Source organism: Pempheris klunzingeri, chromosome 5, assembly GCF_042242105.1.
Source record: "Pempheris klunzingeri isolate RE-2024b chromosome 5, fPemKlu1.hap1, whole genome shotgun sequence".
Lineage (NCBI taxonomy): Eukaryota > Metazoa > Chordata > Actinopteri > Acropomatiformes > Pempheridae > Pempheris > Pempheris klunzingeri.
Genome location: NC_092016.1, coordinates 22,016,960 through 22,035,387, shown reverse-complemented (window position 1 = coordinate 22,035,387; position 18,428 = coordinate 22,016,960). Strand labels below are relative to the sequence as shown.

General features: G+C 41.4%; 3 protein-coding genes and 1 non-coding gene across 4 annotated transcripts; 2 read left to right on the top strand and 2 right to left on the bottom strand.

The window, feature by feature from the left end:
• Positions 1–894: 894 nt before the first annotated feature.
• Positions 895–3,669, bottom strand: LOC139201294 (protein-glutamine gamma-glutamyltransferase 2-like). The gene is made up of 5 exons (XM_070830572.1): positions 3,651–3,669; positions 2,530–2,700; positions 1,811–2,041; positions 1,432–1,550; positions 895–975 (listed from the first exon to the last, which is right to left on the bottom strand). Exons 1-5 carry the CDS (start codon positions 3,667–3,669, stop codon positions 895–897), a joined length of 621 nt encoding a protein of 206 aa, XP_070686673.1.
• A 1,189-nt stretch (positions 3,670–4,858) lies between these two features.
• trnal-cag (transfer RNA leucine (anticodon CAG)) lies at positions 4,859–4,941 on the top strand. The gene has a single exon. It is a non-coding gene; the product is annotated as a tRNA-Leu (tRNA).
• A 534-nt stretch (positions 4,942–5,475) lies between these two features.
• pllp (plasmolipin) lies at positions 5,476–12,391 on the top strand. The gene is made up of 4 exons (XM_070831027.1): positions 5,476–6,024; positions 10,287–10,460; positions 10,958–11,074; positions 11,992–12,391. The coding sequence occupies exons 1-4, from the start codon at positions 5,860–5,862 to the stop codon at positions 12,097–12,099; spliced, it is 564 nt and encodes a 187-aa protein (XP_070687128.1). The 5' UTR covers positions 5,476–5,859; the 3' UTR covers positions 12,100–12,391.
• Positions 12,392–15,270: 2,879 nt separating this feature from the next.
• On the bottom strand, positions 15,271–18,078 carry arl2bp (ADP-ribosylation factor-like 2 binding protein). The gene is made up of 7 exons (XM_070831050.1): positions 18,012–18,078; positions 17,657–17,726; positions 17,065–17,126; positions 16,441–16,547; positions 16,192–16,277; positions 15,789–15,885; positions 15,271–15,534 (listed from the first exon to the last, which is right to left on the bottom strand). The coding sequence occupies exons 1-7, from the start codon at positions 18,028–18,030 to the stop codon at positions 15,436–15,438; spliced, it is 540 nt and encodes a 179-aa protein (XP_070687151.1). The 5' UTR covers positions 18,031–18,078; the 3' UTR covers positions 15,271–15,435.
• Between the last annotated feature and the right edge of the window lie 350 nt (positions 18,079–18,428).

Genomic DNA, 18,428 nt, shown 5'->3' with positions numbered 1-18,428 from the left:
TTTATTGAAAGCACACTGTTCATATATTTCATATCACCTTAAACACACCAAATCATTGTAAAAAATATATAAATATTAGGATTAAATAGTGAGAAAAGCTTTCTTCCAATCTCATTTTGACTAAAATAAGATTGGATACAATGCAAAAAGGTAATTAAGTGACAAAACAAACAGATTTTGTGTAATCAGATCATTTTCAACAAGTCTACATAACAAAGCACGTAGAACAGTGTTTTTACTCAGGCTGAGGGCCCTGGTGGTTTTCACTTCATTTAATCATCAGAGACCAAAAAAAAAAAAACGATAGAAGGAGACATGTTGCATTTGGCAACTCGGCCAAGTAAGAAATATGAGAAATGAAATAGTACAGAGGAGGAACATGATTAAAAAGCAAAAAAATATATTCTGTGTTTTCACATTTACCATCTAGTCACCTGATGTTTGTGCATTTCAACGTGGGCATCGAGTGTCAGGAGTAATGCAGTCAGAAATGTTCGAATCTGACACAGAGTGGCTTTAGAGGCAATTAAACTAACACTGTGTTCAGTGTTTCTTTGTGGAAGACAGCTATCACTTAAATAGGACATATTGACATGAACATTGTTGTAATACATAGTGGCAAAACAAGCATCGAGTGTGGTAACTCTTAATTACAACCTCAGAGAATGATGTGTGGGATTTCTTACTGCAAGAAACATCAAACTCTTGACGTCATGTATGCAGAGTACTAGTCTCCATATAAGCTTTCATGGCCCAACTATGATGTCTGGGTGTGCCCAGTGTGCGCCCACCTGTACGAGGAGTTCAGGCATGCTCAGTGGGATGTTGGCCACGGTCATCATGGGCTCGTCCCCTGGAGCCTCTAAGAGCGCTTTCACCCTGATCAGGTGATGCTCAGAGACACACCTGGTATATTTGTCTTAGTGAAGACGCAGCACTTCCTTCAAAGCAGATGTCCATCACGTAGTCCTCAAACTGAGAGAGAGAGTGAACAAGGAGAAGGAGAGGAAACATGAGAGAGCAGCAAAGAAAAGAAAAGGTTGTTTGTTGAACAGGAGCGGCTTCTCAGCCTTTTTACTCATCTCATGTGTTCATTGGTCGCTCTGTGTGCACGTGTGTGTCTGTTACACCACCTCCTGTCTGTCTATCTGCCATCTATCTGTTTGCCTGTTGGTCTTCCTCTCTGCCCTCCCAGAGAGCTGTGAAGGAACAAGCCCTTGTTTATGTGGTTTGGTTACATTCTGACACCTCCCGTCCAGAAGTTTCCTCCATCCAACAAACAGGTCTCCTGATCCAGCCGAAGCCCCCGAGTCTCTGCTGTCACACTGCTGCGACAATTCACACAGGTACTGGTCTGACAGACACAGTCACACTGTGTGTGTGTGTGTGTGTGTGTGTGTGTGTGTGTGTGTGTGTGAGAGAGAGAGTTACCTGTCCATAATTCCAGGGAATACTCTTGATGTAATCCCAGCTCCCCATGTAAATTACTCCATCTTCATTCATGACATACTCCTGGAGCAGAGTCTCATCAGGGAGGTACACTGCATCATCTGGTACACACACACACACACACACACACACACAGCAGTCCGTGAGTATCCTTCTGTCCTTGTGTGCAATAACAAACATTCAATGCAGATTCTTTTAGGTTTTGTGTCTCAGAAGCTCCACAGCAGAGACTCTGCAGACTGAGAGACACATTCACAGCAAACAGAAGCAGCAAACAAGCAGAAACAAAAACAATATGAATTCTTTGAGCGTTCAAGTTAGTCTGACCTCTGGGAGAAAGCAGATAACAGAGAGTGTTTACCTTTGCACCACGGGTTAAAGAGCAGGTGGAACCCAATTTTGTTGCTCTTTTCTATGATGTGTCCATCTGGTGACATCACCAGCACAGCCAGACGGTAGTGGCCAATGACAGCGTCCGCTGGACTGTGCAGAGTCAGCAGCATTTCATCCTGCGCTTCCTGCTGGTTAAACCACCACTTGTCTCCGGCCCCACGCTCCCTCTGAACCTTGGTCACCACCTCGTCTCTCTTACCTGAAGAAACAGAGAAAAAAAGTTTATTATAATCAATGAACTGGATCAGTGATCTCATGAGCTCGTCCTGTTGCTGTTTATCTGGACTAGAATGACAGTAGAGCTCAGTGTAAGAACAGTGAGAGAAATACATGAATTAAAAGCAGTTTACAGAGGAAAAGGACTGATGTATCCTTTTCTCTTCACAAGCTTGAGGTTCAACAGATTGGCTTTAATCCTAATTTATCCAAATGTTTTCAGTCTTCTTTTTGAATATCCAGCTAATATTATGTTATAGCTTGATGTGTGAAACATGTTATATTTTAAAATGACTAGTGATCTTAACTCTGAGCTAATCTTCTTGTCTAGCCTTGTCACCTAAAATCCCCCATATTTTGCAGGCCCGATTGTTCTGTTGTAGCTATCAAATGTGGTGCTTATTTGGAAGAAAATAGCACATACGTCAGGATGAAAACTTTAGTTTTCCTCCAGAGTCGGGCTGTACTCACCAAGGTGCAGGACCAGCTCCAGGTGGTGTTTGGGGGGCAGAGACTCAGAGCACTGCAGAGTTATGGAGAAGGGTTGACCTCTGCGGACAATCAGCCGCCTCCGATCAATCTCCCTGGTGCGGTGAGCCAAGTTGTTGTCACGACTTCTCAGATCCACATCAACAATCAAACCTAACAGGACCAACAGAGACACAGTTCAACCATCAGTCTGCAGAAAACTCTGTGTTCTGTGGTCAACTCAATGAAACGTCAACGGTGGTGGGAGAGTTTTCACAGAGTTGATGGACAGTTGCATTGTGGTCACAAGTCACAAGCTGAACTTGATGGTTAAGGTATCATCCTCAATGCATGTGGCCTCTTTAAAGGGATAGTTCCATAGTTCTGCGACTAGGGGAGACCTCAGTGAGATGAATCCTGTTGATTAGTGAGCTTCAGAGGTGCTGCTAAACACATTTAATCACCACTGGACAAAGCCAAGGTAGTTGTCTCCCATTTCCTTCATGCTAAGCTAAGCTATCCGTCTCCTCACTGTAGCGGCAGATTTGCTGTTCTGTGTCTGGTAAATAAAGTGTAGCCTCCTCTGATCCCAGTCTGGTCCCTGTTAGATTTGTGCTTGCTGCAGGAATTAGGATGGGTCATATCACACCCAAGTGTGTCACGTCATCCATCAGCACATTTTTCATGCATATCATAATCTCCCATAAGGTTTGTAATAGGGACAGCATAGATAGATAGGTAGTCCTGTATTTATACAGACTGGCCCTCCCGCCTCTCTGACACACACACTCACCCCAAAACACTCACACTCACTCCACCTGATCTTGCACATGTGTGTGTAAGTGTGAATAATAGTGACTGATCTTATATAAATGATATCACATATGACAATATAACAGTGGCATTGGACACTTAAATGCAATGAGTACTTTAACTTTTAATACTTTGAGTACATTTTCCTGATAACATTATTATTATTTAACTAATATTATACATAAAATGCACATTTTACTTGTAACAGAGTATTTTTACAGTGTGTCAGCTGGGATTGGCTCCAGCCCCCCTACGACCCTCACTTTTATTAACTTATTAATCCACTTTATTTAAGTAAAGGATCTGAATACTCATAATGACTGGGTCCATTGTTGTCGTCCTCTGAGCATATAGCATACAGACGTTTTTTGGGCTAAAACATGATATCATGACACGGAGGTGAGAGCCAGGAGAAGCTATAAACCATAGATATTTCTATCTTCTGCCACGCAGGCTGCAGAAGAAATTCAAGCCACATTTTAAACTTCAGTGAGATGTTTAGCTGTTTCCAGCATAATGCTGCTACTGTCTGTCTGGGTTTGTTCTTCCCAACAAAGATTTCAGGTTGACCGGATGGTGCAGTCACAGTCAGAGTGAGTAACCAGTAAAGTCAGATTCCTGTGAAATGTCACCTTCTCTGTGGGAGCACAGTCAAAAAGTGCATCTAGAACTAAACGTTATCTTCAGTGTCCCTTAGTTTCCTCATGATTTCACAAGAAGTTTGTTCCGTCTCAAAAATGATTCCTTCAAAAACAAACAAAAAAACATATTATATTATGTTATGTTATGTTATGTTAATGTGTTCCTTTGGAGAGAATGTGCAGTTGGAGTATCTGTTAGAGACTAAACTATTTAAGTTTCCATGAAAACAGCCATAAAATTACACAACAATCTCAGACAACAAATGATTGGAAAATTAAAGCACAGAAACAAAAGCGCTGGTTGAACTCCACAGTCAAAACAGTATCCCTGTCAATCATTACCTGCTTCTTTGTTGTATTTTAGAGATCAGTTGCCAGAAAAGGTTGTGACCTGCATAACTCACTCATCACACCTTATGAAATGTTGTGCGTAAGTGGGTGTGTGTGTGTGTGTGTGTGTGTGTGTGAGTAATTTGTTAAGAAATTTCTGAATAAGTCATTTCTATAACGCAAATGAGTCTGTCTCCTCATGTAGCTGCAAGCAGGGAGTCTTTTTTTAAACTGACTGGGGAAAGAGGAAATACTGTCTCTTGTTCTTATGCAACAAAATAATTTTTTTTTTTACTATAGCTGAGGGTCAAGTAGCAGCCAAACAACTGTAGGCCTACTCCCGGATGTCGGTGCACTCAGGCTTTTGTGCCACTGCAGTTAAATCACCAGCAGAGGGAGCAAGAGAGCCGCGTGTGAAGTTGAGCCGCACAACAACGCTGCTCTCCGGTGAAGGCACAAATAATGTCAGTAAGAGCAAGACACACAGTGACTCTAGAATAACTGTATGATTTAGGGTATTAAATGGTGTATTTATCCAGATCTTACAAGTCAGGATGGCCGAGCGGTCTAAGGCGCTGCGTTCAGGTCGCAGTCTCCCCTGGAGGCGTGGGTTCGAATCCCACTTCTGACATCAATGTTTTCTCACAACTATGGAGCTCCACATTATGTCCGAAGTACCAGTCGTACACATTGTGTTTCCAGTTACATGTTAGTATAACTATCACTATTACAGTAATAACAATGACAGCATGTTTCTGTTTGTTTCCTACGTCTGAGGACATATCAGTGTGTGACTGGTTATATTATGATGTATTTATTTTTGATATATATTTCATTTATTCTGGACTTTCAATCCTACTCCTGTGTTATTCAGTGTTGGTCACACTTAATGTAACAACCAGGCCCAGTTTGAAACACTGGCACACAAGAGTCTTTTTCACCGTGTTCTTTTTTTCCCCTCGCCCCTCCTTCTCCTCCTCCCAGTTTTCAAACACATTAATGAGTCATCCAGGTGAGAGGCCTGTGGGGCCATATGGGAGGTGCAATGGTGGAGATAAAACAAGGAGAGCCCAAAGCAGACAGAGAGAGGGCGACGAAACACTCAGTGTGTGTGTGTGTGTGTGTGTAAAAGAGAGAGAGAGAGAGAGAGAGAGAGAGAGAGAGAGAGAGAGAGAGAGAGAGAGAGAGAGAGGGCAAGGACTCACACACCACCATTAGACATCTGTCAGTGCAGGTGGAGAGAGTGACAGGTGGATATCTGAACCTGAAGCTTTCACTGGAGGTCTTTAACTCTTTGGACTGCTTTTCTTTTCTTTTTTTTTTTAACTATCAAGAGTTTGTACATTTGTGTTTTATTTTCTATCAGTGTTTTGGACGTAACTGAACTTTCATTTGAAGATTTCCTCTTGCTGCTGCCATCACTGGAGGTTGTCAATGGTATTTTTTGTGTGAGTGAAAACTTGCTGGAGGAGGAACATTAAGCCCTCGAGGAGCTTGTTGTTGCAGTGGCTGTTTTTGAGACTCCCATCTTCAGATAAGCTGCACGATCATGGCAGACTTCCCATCCAAGGTTACCACGGAGACCAGCTCCCCTCACTCCCAGGGCTCCCAGCAGGGGGGCAACAGCCTCCGAGGGCTGGCGGCTAACGTCACCACTATGGTGGACATGTCTTTTATCCGAAGCATCCCGGCCATCCTCATGATAGCTGAAATAGTACGTAACAGACCCCGAGCTGGTTTTACTGTAATCAACTCTATCTGGTACAAACATATTTTCTGATGTGCTCTGTTCTTTCTGTTCTACATTATGATCAAATCTATTAGTGGATTCATTACTAAAGGATAATTGGATATTCAACATCCTGTAAAAAGATCAAAACCAACAATAAAAAACACAGCTGGGCGTTGTAGTTTTTAGCAAATGTTATGAAAACAGAAGTGAATATTGCATTTATTTGGTACTAGTTTAAGTTGCCGATTAATACACACCTGGAGAGTATTTATAGAGGCAGGATGGTGCATGTGGGAGCAACTCTAAGTACAACTACAATGCCCATGTTCATCATAATGAGGGAACATGTCCCCAGTGTGTTTTCATTGCTTTTAGACAATAATGGATCTCTGTGGGCCAGAGGAAAAAGATATACCAGGCTTTGATACACAGACAATACTTTATTGGAACCATTTATTGTTGGTTTTGATGTTGTCATGATCATTGCTGTTAATGAAATAATATAGAAAAAATAAAAGTTGGTCTATCCTGGTTTAATCGCCTTCAGAGCAAACTAACAAACAAACTAACTACTATACCAGCAGCAGCAGTATGTTAAAGTTGAAGAACCACAGTGTGGACAAGCTGTTGGTAATCTAGGACCAGTAAGTTTGCTAAATATAAAAGCTTTTATATTCATTACTGAGGAGGAGTTAAATACAAAGCAGACTCTAAATTTCAGTCAACATTGCAGCAGCTTTAGATTAAGATGTTTGTATATCTGCACTCTGTATCTGATCCCACAGGAATTTGAATGTGTGTCAACAAGCTTTACTTTGTGCACCATAAATGTCACCACCTATCTAACAACAAAAAAAAAAGCTGTCATCGGTCAAAGCCTCCGCTGTTTTGTGTGTGTGCCAGGATAATTACAGTCAGCTGAGAGCTGAAAATGAAATTGATAAGGTGCTTATGTACATTAGTGAGATAAAATGTGATTGCGAGAGGCAGCAGGAGAGGTTTGTTACAAAGATAAGCTCACCTCCACTGATGTATTTGCACTGAGCTCTGTCCACACAGAGGACATGTGACTGGCTGGAGAAGATCTTTGTCCCTTGAAGGCCCCGTCCCCTGCTGTCACACCCCTCTGACCATCCCATTTTTACACTGAACATATAGCTTGGTCCGCAACAACGGCGGTTCAACGTTCATTCTATATATGATCTGAGTGTTAAACATTTGTCACCTCTCTACACTTAACGGGTTGTGACCTTTGTTGACTTTTGAAAGTGCTGCAGTGGTGGGCTGGGTAGGTAGCAGTCAACAGCAGTAGTGTACTTTTGTTTTACTCTAAAGATTTATATAAGTTTAAATATGTGGTGGGTAACCAGTTGAGGTAAGAATTAGGCAGAACTTTACCCACTTTTTTAATCATTCAGTAATAATAAACCTCATTTAGCATGGTTCAATTTGCCTTCCCTGGCCTATAATGACTGTTTCTGGTGGTGTGTTTGCGTATGGACGAACAGGATCTCCTTGTTGTTCCCTTGTGAATAAATCAGGAATAACTAACTTGACAGTTAATCTTTGTGTCCAGGTCTAAGCTACCCATACAGGAGCGCAGTCTGTACAGCTTTCTCTAGTGTCACACGGTGGTTACTTGGCTAACTCATTAGTTGCTGCTGTGGCACATGGGATTGTTATTCTTGCAATGTTAATGGCTAGAGGTGAATATGCTGTGAACACAATATTAAAATAGCATAAGTTTAAAGTTGTTTGTCAGAAGATCCTAAAACGGACTGAAATGTTGTCAATCATAAAACATTTTTGTGGCATGGAGCAAGTGTGCAGGCATTTCCTCTTACTGGACTGACGTTTGCACCTACATGATGTGCGTATAATCATTCTTCTTTAGACACAGAAGAACAAACATGTACAAGAACACAGGCTGTTATGTTTGAACTGATGTTTTAAGAATTTTTTTAATCGCATGACACAGTTGATATGGCAAAACAGTTTACTGCCGATTTATACTACCTATTTACACCTCCATCAGACATGGAGCAACATTAGCAGTTATTTGGAGTCATGTTTCTGACCACGCGACAAATTTAAGTCCAATATCCCTATAACGTCTTTTAGCTCTGTTTTTGGTCCCCACCGACTGCTGCAGGGAAATATCTGTCCCTTTAGCTTCTAAATGCTCCACTACGTTCACCAGCTAGTCGCTAAATTTGTCTCACTGCTGTTTGATGACGGGCGGTAGGGCATAGTGTGTTTACCAGGGCTTGAGCACAGCCTCTGAGCCAAGTGAGCAGTAACTCTGAGCTAAAGGTACTGTTATGCTTGTGAATCCTATTTTGCTTGTGTTTATGTGATTGTGTAACTCAATAGAGTTGTTTATTTGATAAAAGCTAAGAGAGGCTGTCAGTCAGCAGTTGTGTCGGCCCTCTCATCACTACATGGATTCATCCTCAAGCAGTAGTCAGGCAGCACACGGTCATCTGTTGTGGGGGAGTGGCGTTAGAGGGAAGCCTAAAGGGTTGGGATGGGATATTTTTTTAGTTGGATACTCTGAAAATCTAGTTACTCTTGCTATTCTATTGTATTCCAAGTAAAGTCTTATCCAGAATGAGTTTTGTTCCATCTGGTTTGACTTGTTTTCAACGTCAGCTACTCCGAGGTAGCCAAGGGCAGTAAATATGTACAGCACCGTTTTCATAATCACACAATAACAGTTTGGTAAATGAATAAAATTCATATCAACTGAGGAAAGATGAGAAAAATGGGTATCAGCCATCAGCTTTTTGTCCAAGAAGTACTCATTTGTTTGATTTTAAATTGAATTCATCCAGTCAGTTTTATATGGGAATTTCCTGCCAGCTGGTAGCAACAAAACCAGTGATGGCAAAGATACTCCAGGGTATTTAACTAGTTTGCTGCAGTAAGAGATGACAGAAAACAAAGACATTAGGTGTGTTTTGACAAAAACAGCCTTCTACTGCTGCTCTTTTATTTGAAAGGTTTGTTTTTGTGGCCTTTAAGCCTGATCTTCAGAGATGGGATATCCAGTAGCCTGTGCGTGTGTGTGTGTGTGTGTGTGTGTGTGACAACATCATTTTCCATTTTCTCTAAATATACTTGAGCATCAACAATAGGACGAGAAAAAGGGGAAAAAGAGCAAAAAAGGACATACCAGAATAATTCTTTGAAACATTTCTGAAACCGTCTTTCTTTCTTCATCACTACTTTCATTAATCCACAGTAAGTGTGGAATTTATTGAGCCTCTGGTTTCCTATTTCAAACTTCCAGCTTCTGATACAATATTAATAAATAACTTGCCCCGCGCATACTGCATTATAAATCACATCTACATAATATATCAATAGCGGAGACTGTTGTCGAGTGCATGGTTTATCTTGATAGATGTGTAATTATGAGCAGTTTTAAGATAAAGTTCTCCTTATCACACAGATTTGACATTACATACCACTCACATACTCAACCCTGAAGCTATATTACACAAATAACAGTGAGTCAGTGATAAAGTATTCAAAGGACATATACATAAGTTCAAAGCAACATTTTACAGTTTTGGTCATGAAGTTAAAGTTAGCCTCTGTCCCTCAGGTTCAGAACAGAGGTCTTTGTTAAGATGGGTGCTTTGTAAAGGTCAACATCAGAGTGCCCACTGTGTTAGTGTGTATGTATCAGGTGCGTAAAGAGTGAAACCTGATCTCTGCAGACATAATAGACTGTCCTTTCATGTCCTCTCTCATAGGACAGAAGCAGAGAGACTCGGAGTCACAGAGAGGAGCCTTGTGTGGCTTCTGTCTGGATGATGTTTCTGTATTAAAGAGCCTATATGGTGAATTTTAGGCTCGTATTTTAGACGTAAATGTAAACAAATTAGACCCTCTTGGAGAATGCTGCCAGCAGCTCTCCTTCTATATTTTTTACATTCGATTCACAATTTCTCTCTGTCAGTCGGTCCAAACTAAAATATCAAAAAAAAAAAAATGTATTGACGTCACATTTTGTACGGAAATTCATGGATTATCTTCTGATCATCTTGAATTACTAATAAATGTGATTGACAAGGGGAAGCGAGTGACATTAATACACAAATACCACCAAGGTATTTCATATCTATCGGTTAATGTTGACCTTTCATGTACTAAGGGTTGAATGTTTTTTCTTTCTGCCCCTCTTCATCTCTCAGCTCTTCTGAGTCGGTCTGTCTTGTTTTCTCTCACCTCTCCAGTTTCTGGGGCTGCTCCAGTGGGCGCTGATAGCCAGCGCCCCCTACACCTTGCTGCCGGCGTACGGCTGGGTGATGTTTGTGGCCGTCACTCTGTGGATCCTCACCACCATCCTCTTCTGCATGATCCTGTTTGGCGCCCAGCAAAAACTCACCTTTGTCCCCTGGCCCCTGACGGTAGGGAGGGGAGAGAGAGGGAGGGAAAGAGAAGTGGAATGAAAGACAGGTTTTCGAATTTGTTCTAATGGCATAGAAACACCTTTCAAATGCCAAAATAAATGTTGTTTCATGCAGATGAAGCAACCAGAACAATGAGGGAGAGAGCCTTGTTAGATAAATAGCAGTCACGAAGTTTTACTTCAATGCTATTCTAAAATGATGTCAGAAACTAGATTAAATGTGCTTTTATTTAGCAATGTGTCACCTTGAAGCTACTGAAAACCTGGTTTCACATCTCAGCAATTTCTACATAATATGAAAAAAAGTCACAGCTTGGAAAACACTAAAAACTTCTAACCTGTGAGATTTCTGTCATGTGAAATCATCAAAATCATCAGGTTCTCTAAAAATGATACAACTGACACCAGTGAGTGAAGACAACGGTTACAAAATGGGACATGAAGACAGAGAGGGGGTGCTCTGAGGAAATGCTAATGTTTCTCTTCTTCTGCTAGGTGATGGTGTATCACGGCGTAGCCACGGTCCTCTATCTGACCGCCTTCCTGGCCAATGCAGCATCTGTGAGGCCCTTCCACCTCAGTTATTTCTATGGACATATGGCAGCCGCTGCTGTAAGGCGCCCGACACCACTGACACTCACTCAATGAGCTGCTTAGATATGCAAGAAACACTCTGAGAAAATGTGCCTGGAAACTATAGTTTGATTTGAGAGTAATTCATCCAAAACTTGAACGGTGGTCACACTTCCCTCTCACTGCTGTCACTGTTTGGTTAGGTGTGTCTCAGATGGCTGTTTGCTTATTAGGCTGTGGCAGGCACACACACCAGAGGCTGGAGAATGTGAGAGTAGAGACAGAGTGGACACGGCTGGGATGCATGTCATGTGACTGGAAGTGTTTATAAGACCAGTTACCTTTGGACTGTAGCCGCCTCCATCGCCCCTTCATCCTCTGGCGGTTTGAATGACTTAATGTTCAATCAAAAACAGAAAAGACTTTATGACAGGGAGCTAAAGAGTGAGGTGGCAATGTGTGTGTTTCTGTGTGTGAGACAAAACTTTCCACACTAAAGACCAGGTAATGTGTCAGGTGATGCAGGCTGGATAGTCTCATTTTATAATCTCTTCCACAGGCTAAAGTCTAGGCGGTAGCAAATGGCAAGATTCCACACTCAAATGCACGCACGCGCGCGCGCACACGCACACACACACACACACACACACACACACACACACACACACACACACACACACACACACACACACACACACACACACGCACACACACACACACACTCCGATCCCTGCCTTAAAGTCTTATCAGTCGCATTTTAGTGCCTCTGAGACACACCAGTCAACATGCATTAGCCAGGGATAGTGAGATTAGATTTACAGAATACAGGAATTGTAATCTTTGATCTATGTCAGCTATTGAAGATTTGAGACCTTTGCTGTGCTTCCTGAAGTCATTAAAAAAGTTTTATTGTCTCTCCACTTCCTGTCTCTCTGCCTGTCTGTCTGTCTCTTCAGTTCTTCGGTGCCGTGGTGACTGTGGCGTACGGTGCCAGTGCTTTCTTCTCCTACCTGGACTGGAAGGGAGACGGAGGAAACGCTGCCACCAGCACAGTGCCGACCTAGGACTCAAACCAGTCACCTCTGTTCTTGGAATAGTAAAGACTCGTGTTTCCTTTCCCCTCAAGATACTGCAGATACTCAAAACAGTGTCACTTGACTTTTCCTGCTGACTCTGGCGACCCTGATCCTGACCTTCGTATTACCCTAGTATTAAATATAAGATGAAATCTGATTCAGACAAGCAACGTCTATACATAACTTTTCAGCCATTGGACTTAGAGAAGAAATAAATAAAGAGATTTAAAAAATAAATTGTATATCAGAACAGAATTATCCACGTAAAAATGTGGCTCTTGATACTGTATTTCATCAATACATTACTTCCTTGAAGGAGCTGTGGTGGGCTGCACATAGGGACTTCCAAAAAGTAACATATTTAATAATATTATTATAAATCCACAAATACAGTCAACCGCGCCTTAAATACCACATAATTGCATGGGTGTGTAAGCATAACATAGTATCACCCACTGGTAAAAAGTGAGATATTTGACATCACTCTGACGTCTGTAAGATAGATAAGAAGTCATTGGCAGCAGTTGGTTAGCTTTGCTTAGCATCAAGACGAAACACAAGAGAAAGAGCTCGCTAGGCTCTGTCTGGAAGTGACCAAATCCCCTCACCAGTACCACTAAAAGGTCACCAAGTAATCTATTAGTACAAAAACTACAACTTCCCGGTTTACAGGGTTGTCTGCCAAAGTGTCCTTGGCTGGGAGCGGTGGCTCCCTGGAGCTAAGGTGGAGCTCAGCAAATGAGGACATTAAACAACCAGTGATCACACTCTGCTTTTTGTACAACTAAACAAACAATATATGAGATGTTAATTAGAGATCGTTAGAGGTAGAGGTGACAGGATTTTATTTCCTTTGGACAGGCCAGCTGTTTTCCTCGTGCTAAGCTAAGCTAAGCTAACTGTCGCCTCACACTTGTGTGCAGACGTGGGAGTGGTATTGATCTTCACGACTAATGGTGCCTTCACATGGGGTCATGTTTACTGTGTTCATGATAAGAATCCATGTGAACGCTCGCCTCTTGTGCTATTCATGACTTTGGAGGTGGAATTTTTCTGAAAGCGTGGAGGAGGCTACACAAGTTGTGACATTTTGTTAAAGTTTTCAGGAAGGCCGTGGGAGTTAATTATTCAGTAGATGTTAATTTAATATATTACATTCTTAGTTGTGTCGAGGTTCTCTTCGTAATTTTATGTCAGAGGAGCGTCTTCACATTTCCCATATTAATGCTGCATTAGCCGCTCGCTAGCTAACTAAACTGTGGATTGGGACACGGCCAGCGAGGAGTCTTTTGGTGTCCATGCTGCCTAGCAACAGTGTTGTCCACACAGAACCACTTGAACACCAAACACATTGTGAACAAGACTTCCCATGTGGTGACCACAAGCTCCAGACTTCCACTCTAAGGTCGCATGACTCTCAGCAAGAAAACAGATAAGCTTATTTCCCAAAATGTCAACCTATTCCTTCAAGTAAAATCGCCACACTATGGAACAAGACTCTACAACGAAAAGTTAAGTTGTTTGTTCACACTCCACACTGCCACTCTCACAAATTTATATTCTAAACATAAACAAAATATATACTGCAGAAACAGCTTGGATATTAGTTTGAAAACCCCCTCAGAATTTCAGTATGGGTCTACAGCGCTCTAGGGTTGTGCCCTTAGTTATCCTGAAGATCAGTTTTACACTGTGTGGTGTTCCTGTGTTCAAGAAGAAGACTGCATCAAACACCCGGGTTACAAGAACTCACTCTGACTCCAAACCTGACAGCCTGACCACAGACATGAAACATTTCTTCCACCATGCTGTGTCATCTATCAAGGAGAAGCATGAAGAAGCACCATCACTGGAAGTTTGTTTAGTACTAGTTGTTTACAGAGCGTTGGTCAGGCTGGTGAGTACAGCACTGATGAACCTGTACCACCGCCGGTCCACGACGCAACATGCCCGACTCCTGTGTTAGCGCTCAGTGATGTTACTGTGATGCTGCTCTTATAACCAATATGGCAGAGCAGACGGTGTGAAGAATGACTACATATTATCCGTGTCCTGCAGAAACCCATTTTGATTTCCTCTCCTGAATGTTCACTTGTACAGTCGCTCATAATGCCTCACAGACCAAAGCCAAAGCACAGATAATCAATTGAAAAGCGTACATGTAAAAAAACCTGATTGTTTTAATCAAACATTAATTAAATATAGACATTAATGACTCCTTTAATGATTCACTTAGTGTTCCACTAAGGACTCACAGAGCTGTGGAAACAGTGTGTAACATTTTGTTGATTTGTACGATACAGTGCTCGACACCTCTTGTATGTGCCTTTATGAAGTATGTCTTTTTGTACCAAGAATTTGAACGCTTGTGAAATCCTGTGTTGAGTGCTGAGCCACACACTTGTTCAAATAAAGAACGTGGTGATTTCAATGTAGCGTTTTTAGCTGTTTATTTCAAAATATCTTCTTACTAACAAATGTGACATCAACAGTATTTCACCAGTGACATAAATATGCTTTTACATTTACAACTGTCATGTTACGACAAGTAGAAGACACTGGCGCTGTACTAAAAACTGTACTGTAGGTTTTATTTCCAACAGCAGACACATACATACACGCACACACACATACACACACACACACACACACCATCACTATAAACATAAAAAATATTCACTTTCACAGGCACAAAACTCATTTGAATGAGTTTTCAAGCTAACCAAATAATTTAAAATTTCAGAAAACATATATTAGTTCTTCTATATTCTTTTTGTATGAAACGACGTACCAGGCAAAGAGAGCGGATTGAAACACTTAATCATATCAAATGGTTACTTACTTCAGTAAGCAGGGGAAACCACATAAGAACCAGTAAGATGATCTGCAAAACACAGGTCCAGTAGTGGGAGTAGAGTTTTGGGTTCCTATTCCCCAACCAGGCAGAATTAATTCATGCTAAATCTTCATAAAAATGTGTGTAAATCAGATGACGGCTGTACAGTCAGGATTGCTTGTTTGTAAATTCCAGTTATACAAATTTGAATATTTCAGGTAGTCATAGTGTCCAGTGCAGTGGTTGGGACGCTCTTTAACACACACACCATCCCACCACTTGAAGCACAGAGGAATGTGTATATGAAATTGCTGTTGGGCCCGTTTCTGCACAGCCTGTAGACTTATGGGGAGTGTATCCAGCAGCTCACCGTCACAAAAGCCAAAAGCTTTTGTGGGCCTATTTTCTGAAGGCCCACTGTCAAAATGTTACATAAACATACGGAGGAGGAGGCAATTCAATAGTCTGATGTTTTGAGCGTGTGAGCGTCACAGCGAGCCAGAGGAGCCGCTGTGTTTGGAGCCTGCAGGGATCAGAGATGTGACCACCAGTCCTTGACTCAGGTCTGGACCTCGGCCCTCCTTCTCCTAGAAACACACAGATTCATACAGCTGATATCAAAGCAAAGCACTAAAAACAGGAGGCCTAAACACTTTTATTTTATTAATGAATCCACTGAAACCAGACATGAGGTTTGCAGCAAGAAAGAGATTAGTTTATAACTATGGAATGTGGAACCGATAGTTGATACGTCTAAAAACAGAAAACTTTAATGTCAGAGATTTTACAAAAGCCTCTTGGTGTGATTCTCGTTGCGACTTGTGATTTAAATGAGACTCACAGCTCTGTACTCCAGAAACATCTCCTTGAAGGCCATGAAGTCAGTGAACGTCAGCAGCATGTCAAAGATGTCACCTGGCACTTCCTCCTTGTGTTGCCTGCAGATTGAGGAAAAAACATGCTGCACACATGCTGATCTCATCATATGTTCAGTGTACTTTGGTGCCACCTAGTGGCCCACTGCAAAACAATATTTGTTGGGTGCAACAGGTGCATCAAACTATTGTAAGAGCTGACTGGTTGCTTTCAATGACACCATTTATCAGTCAGTCAATCTATATGTATATATCGGCAGTTCATATGTTCAATGTCAAGACACTTGTCATATAGATCAGGTCAAGACCGTACTCTTTAATCTCTGTCACCGAATGAATGGATTAAAGTGTCTTGTTGTCACATCTTACATGAGCAGCTCTATGAAAGTGTTCATGATGAAGCCGGGGATCCTCTCCACCAGCTGCTGCTCCAGGTATTTCTCCAGCAGGTCAACCTACACAACAGCCATGAGTGTTATTAAGAATGTGGTCTTAACTTACCTCTCTGACTACTGCAGAAGTTCAATAAAAGCAATGGACAGGGTTGTATAAGTCAGACAAATGTGTGTAAAAGTGTCAGAGATACATTAGACCACAGCGAGATGCCCACTAACTCACATATTCATTGAAGATGGACGTGTAGCTGAGCTTGTTCTCGTCAGAGTCATCAAACTCCAGGTAGTGTTTCTCCATGAAGCTCTGCTGAAGCTGCTGGAACTCCTCCTCTGAAGGAAAACAAAAGGTTGCATATCTTCACCATTAAATGGTGAAACACTGTCATCAGGTGGCTTAGCATACTGGAAATATATATATATATATATATATATATATATATACAGTATATAGCCTTGTGTGTTTCTTAACGCATTTTATGTCCTATGAAAAGCACTTTGAATTATCTTGTTATTCAAAGGTGCTTGACTGGTCTACATGTCTTGGAATCACAGGAGAGAGGCCAGATTGACTGAATTGTTTAATGGACTTTAAGAGCCCACATCCCAATTTCTTTGTGTAATTTGTCTCAAAAACCAGAGAGGCCTTCATTTTCAGAATAAAAGCCACTTTTCTCACATTCAGAGGCTCTATTCATTTCTTTTGTAAGCACAAAGACTGGTGAGATGTGTGTTGCTACACGAGACAACTGCAATTATTTCTTAATGTCAGAAAACTGTATTTTTTTTTTTTTTTTTTTTAGATGAGACTGAAAAAGTACTAGTAGAATTGTTTCATCACTAATCCTACCCATGATGATGTCCTCAATGCAGCCGATAACAGCGTCAAAAGCAGCGTCTGCAGCTGAGGAACTGGAGGTAGGAGAACAAAAAATAATGAAGATTATAACACTGAAGAGTTGACTTGATAAAACTCACAAAAGCACTAAGAACTGTTGTTGTAGAAGCCACTGCAGCTGTAAACCTGACAGCTCAAAAGCTGTGACACTGGTTTCACAGCATCAAACTGTATGAGGTCCATTATAAGGCGAACACTGAGTTGTTGTCCAGACTATATCACATGCCATCAGAAATATTATGCAGTACATCACAACATACAGATGTGTATTGATTGAGCTTTCCCTGGCTGAGGACGTGAGTCTAAAAAATAACTAGTTAACTTGGACTTGTCTGCTTTGACACTTGACATATTTAAAACTTCTCATGAGCCAGGAAAGCAAAGCCTCAGATTTGGTATGACATGCTGTGTCAACGTTTAGATATCCCAAATACTTGAGTTGCATCTTCAATTGCAATTTGCCCTTTAAGTCCTGATTTAGAGTTGTCTGACAGGTAATGAAGACCTGACAGATTTAGGAATATCCCAGCTCCCAACAACCCACCTGGAAATGGCAAAGTTTTCATCGTCCATGTCCACCATTTCTACGATGTTTTCTCCGCAGCTCCGGACACCTGGAGAATGGGGGGAGGCAGATTTTCCAACAAACGCAATATTGACTTTCAACCATAAAACTGCTCTGCAGGCCTGACTTGTTTTGGTCGTTACTAAACAATAATCTAGTTAGCTAGCTGCCTGGCTAAGTAGTTAGCTAACATTAGCTAAACACATGTTAGCGTTAAACGAACACGAACTGAGGAGGTTTGACAGCTACATTTCGCATTTTTCTGACTAAAAGTTTTCATTTTCAACTTTACAAGACTGCATTAATGTTCGTTAAGTTCATTTAATTTACTTACTTCGTTCCTGGATGTCCATGTTGCTTAAATACCTCGTTAACGTGGATGGTTAAAAAGCGAACGTACTGATGTTGCCAGGGTAACGGCGAACATGCGTGCGTCTTTACGTCCCGTCCGGAAGAACAAACAATGAATGCATGTTGGTTCCTACCTGTGAAAAACGCCGGTGTGATCATAGAAATCACATTTTGTGTTAATATTTTTTTCATTTTTGGAGACTTTACCGAGACAGCACTTGCTTCCAGGAAGCACTCTCGCCTCTTGTCCTGTAGTTTCACTCAAATTAGATTAAATAGTTTGAATCTGATGGTCTTGATGATCAGTTTGAGTGTGGTACATACACGTTATATCAAGAAGAATTCTGTGTTGTTACATTTATATTATATATTATATATAGTTTTTCCATCAAGATGACTG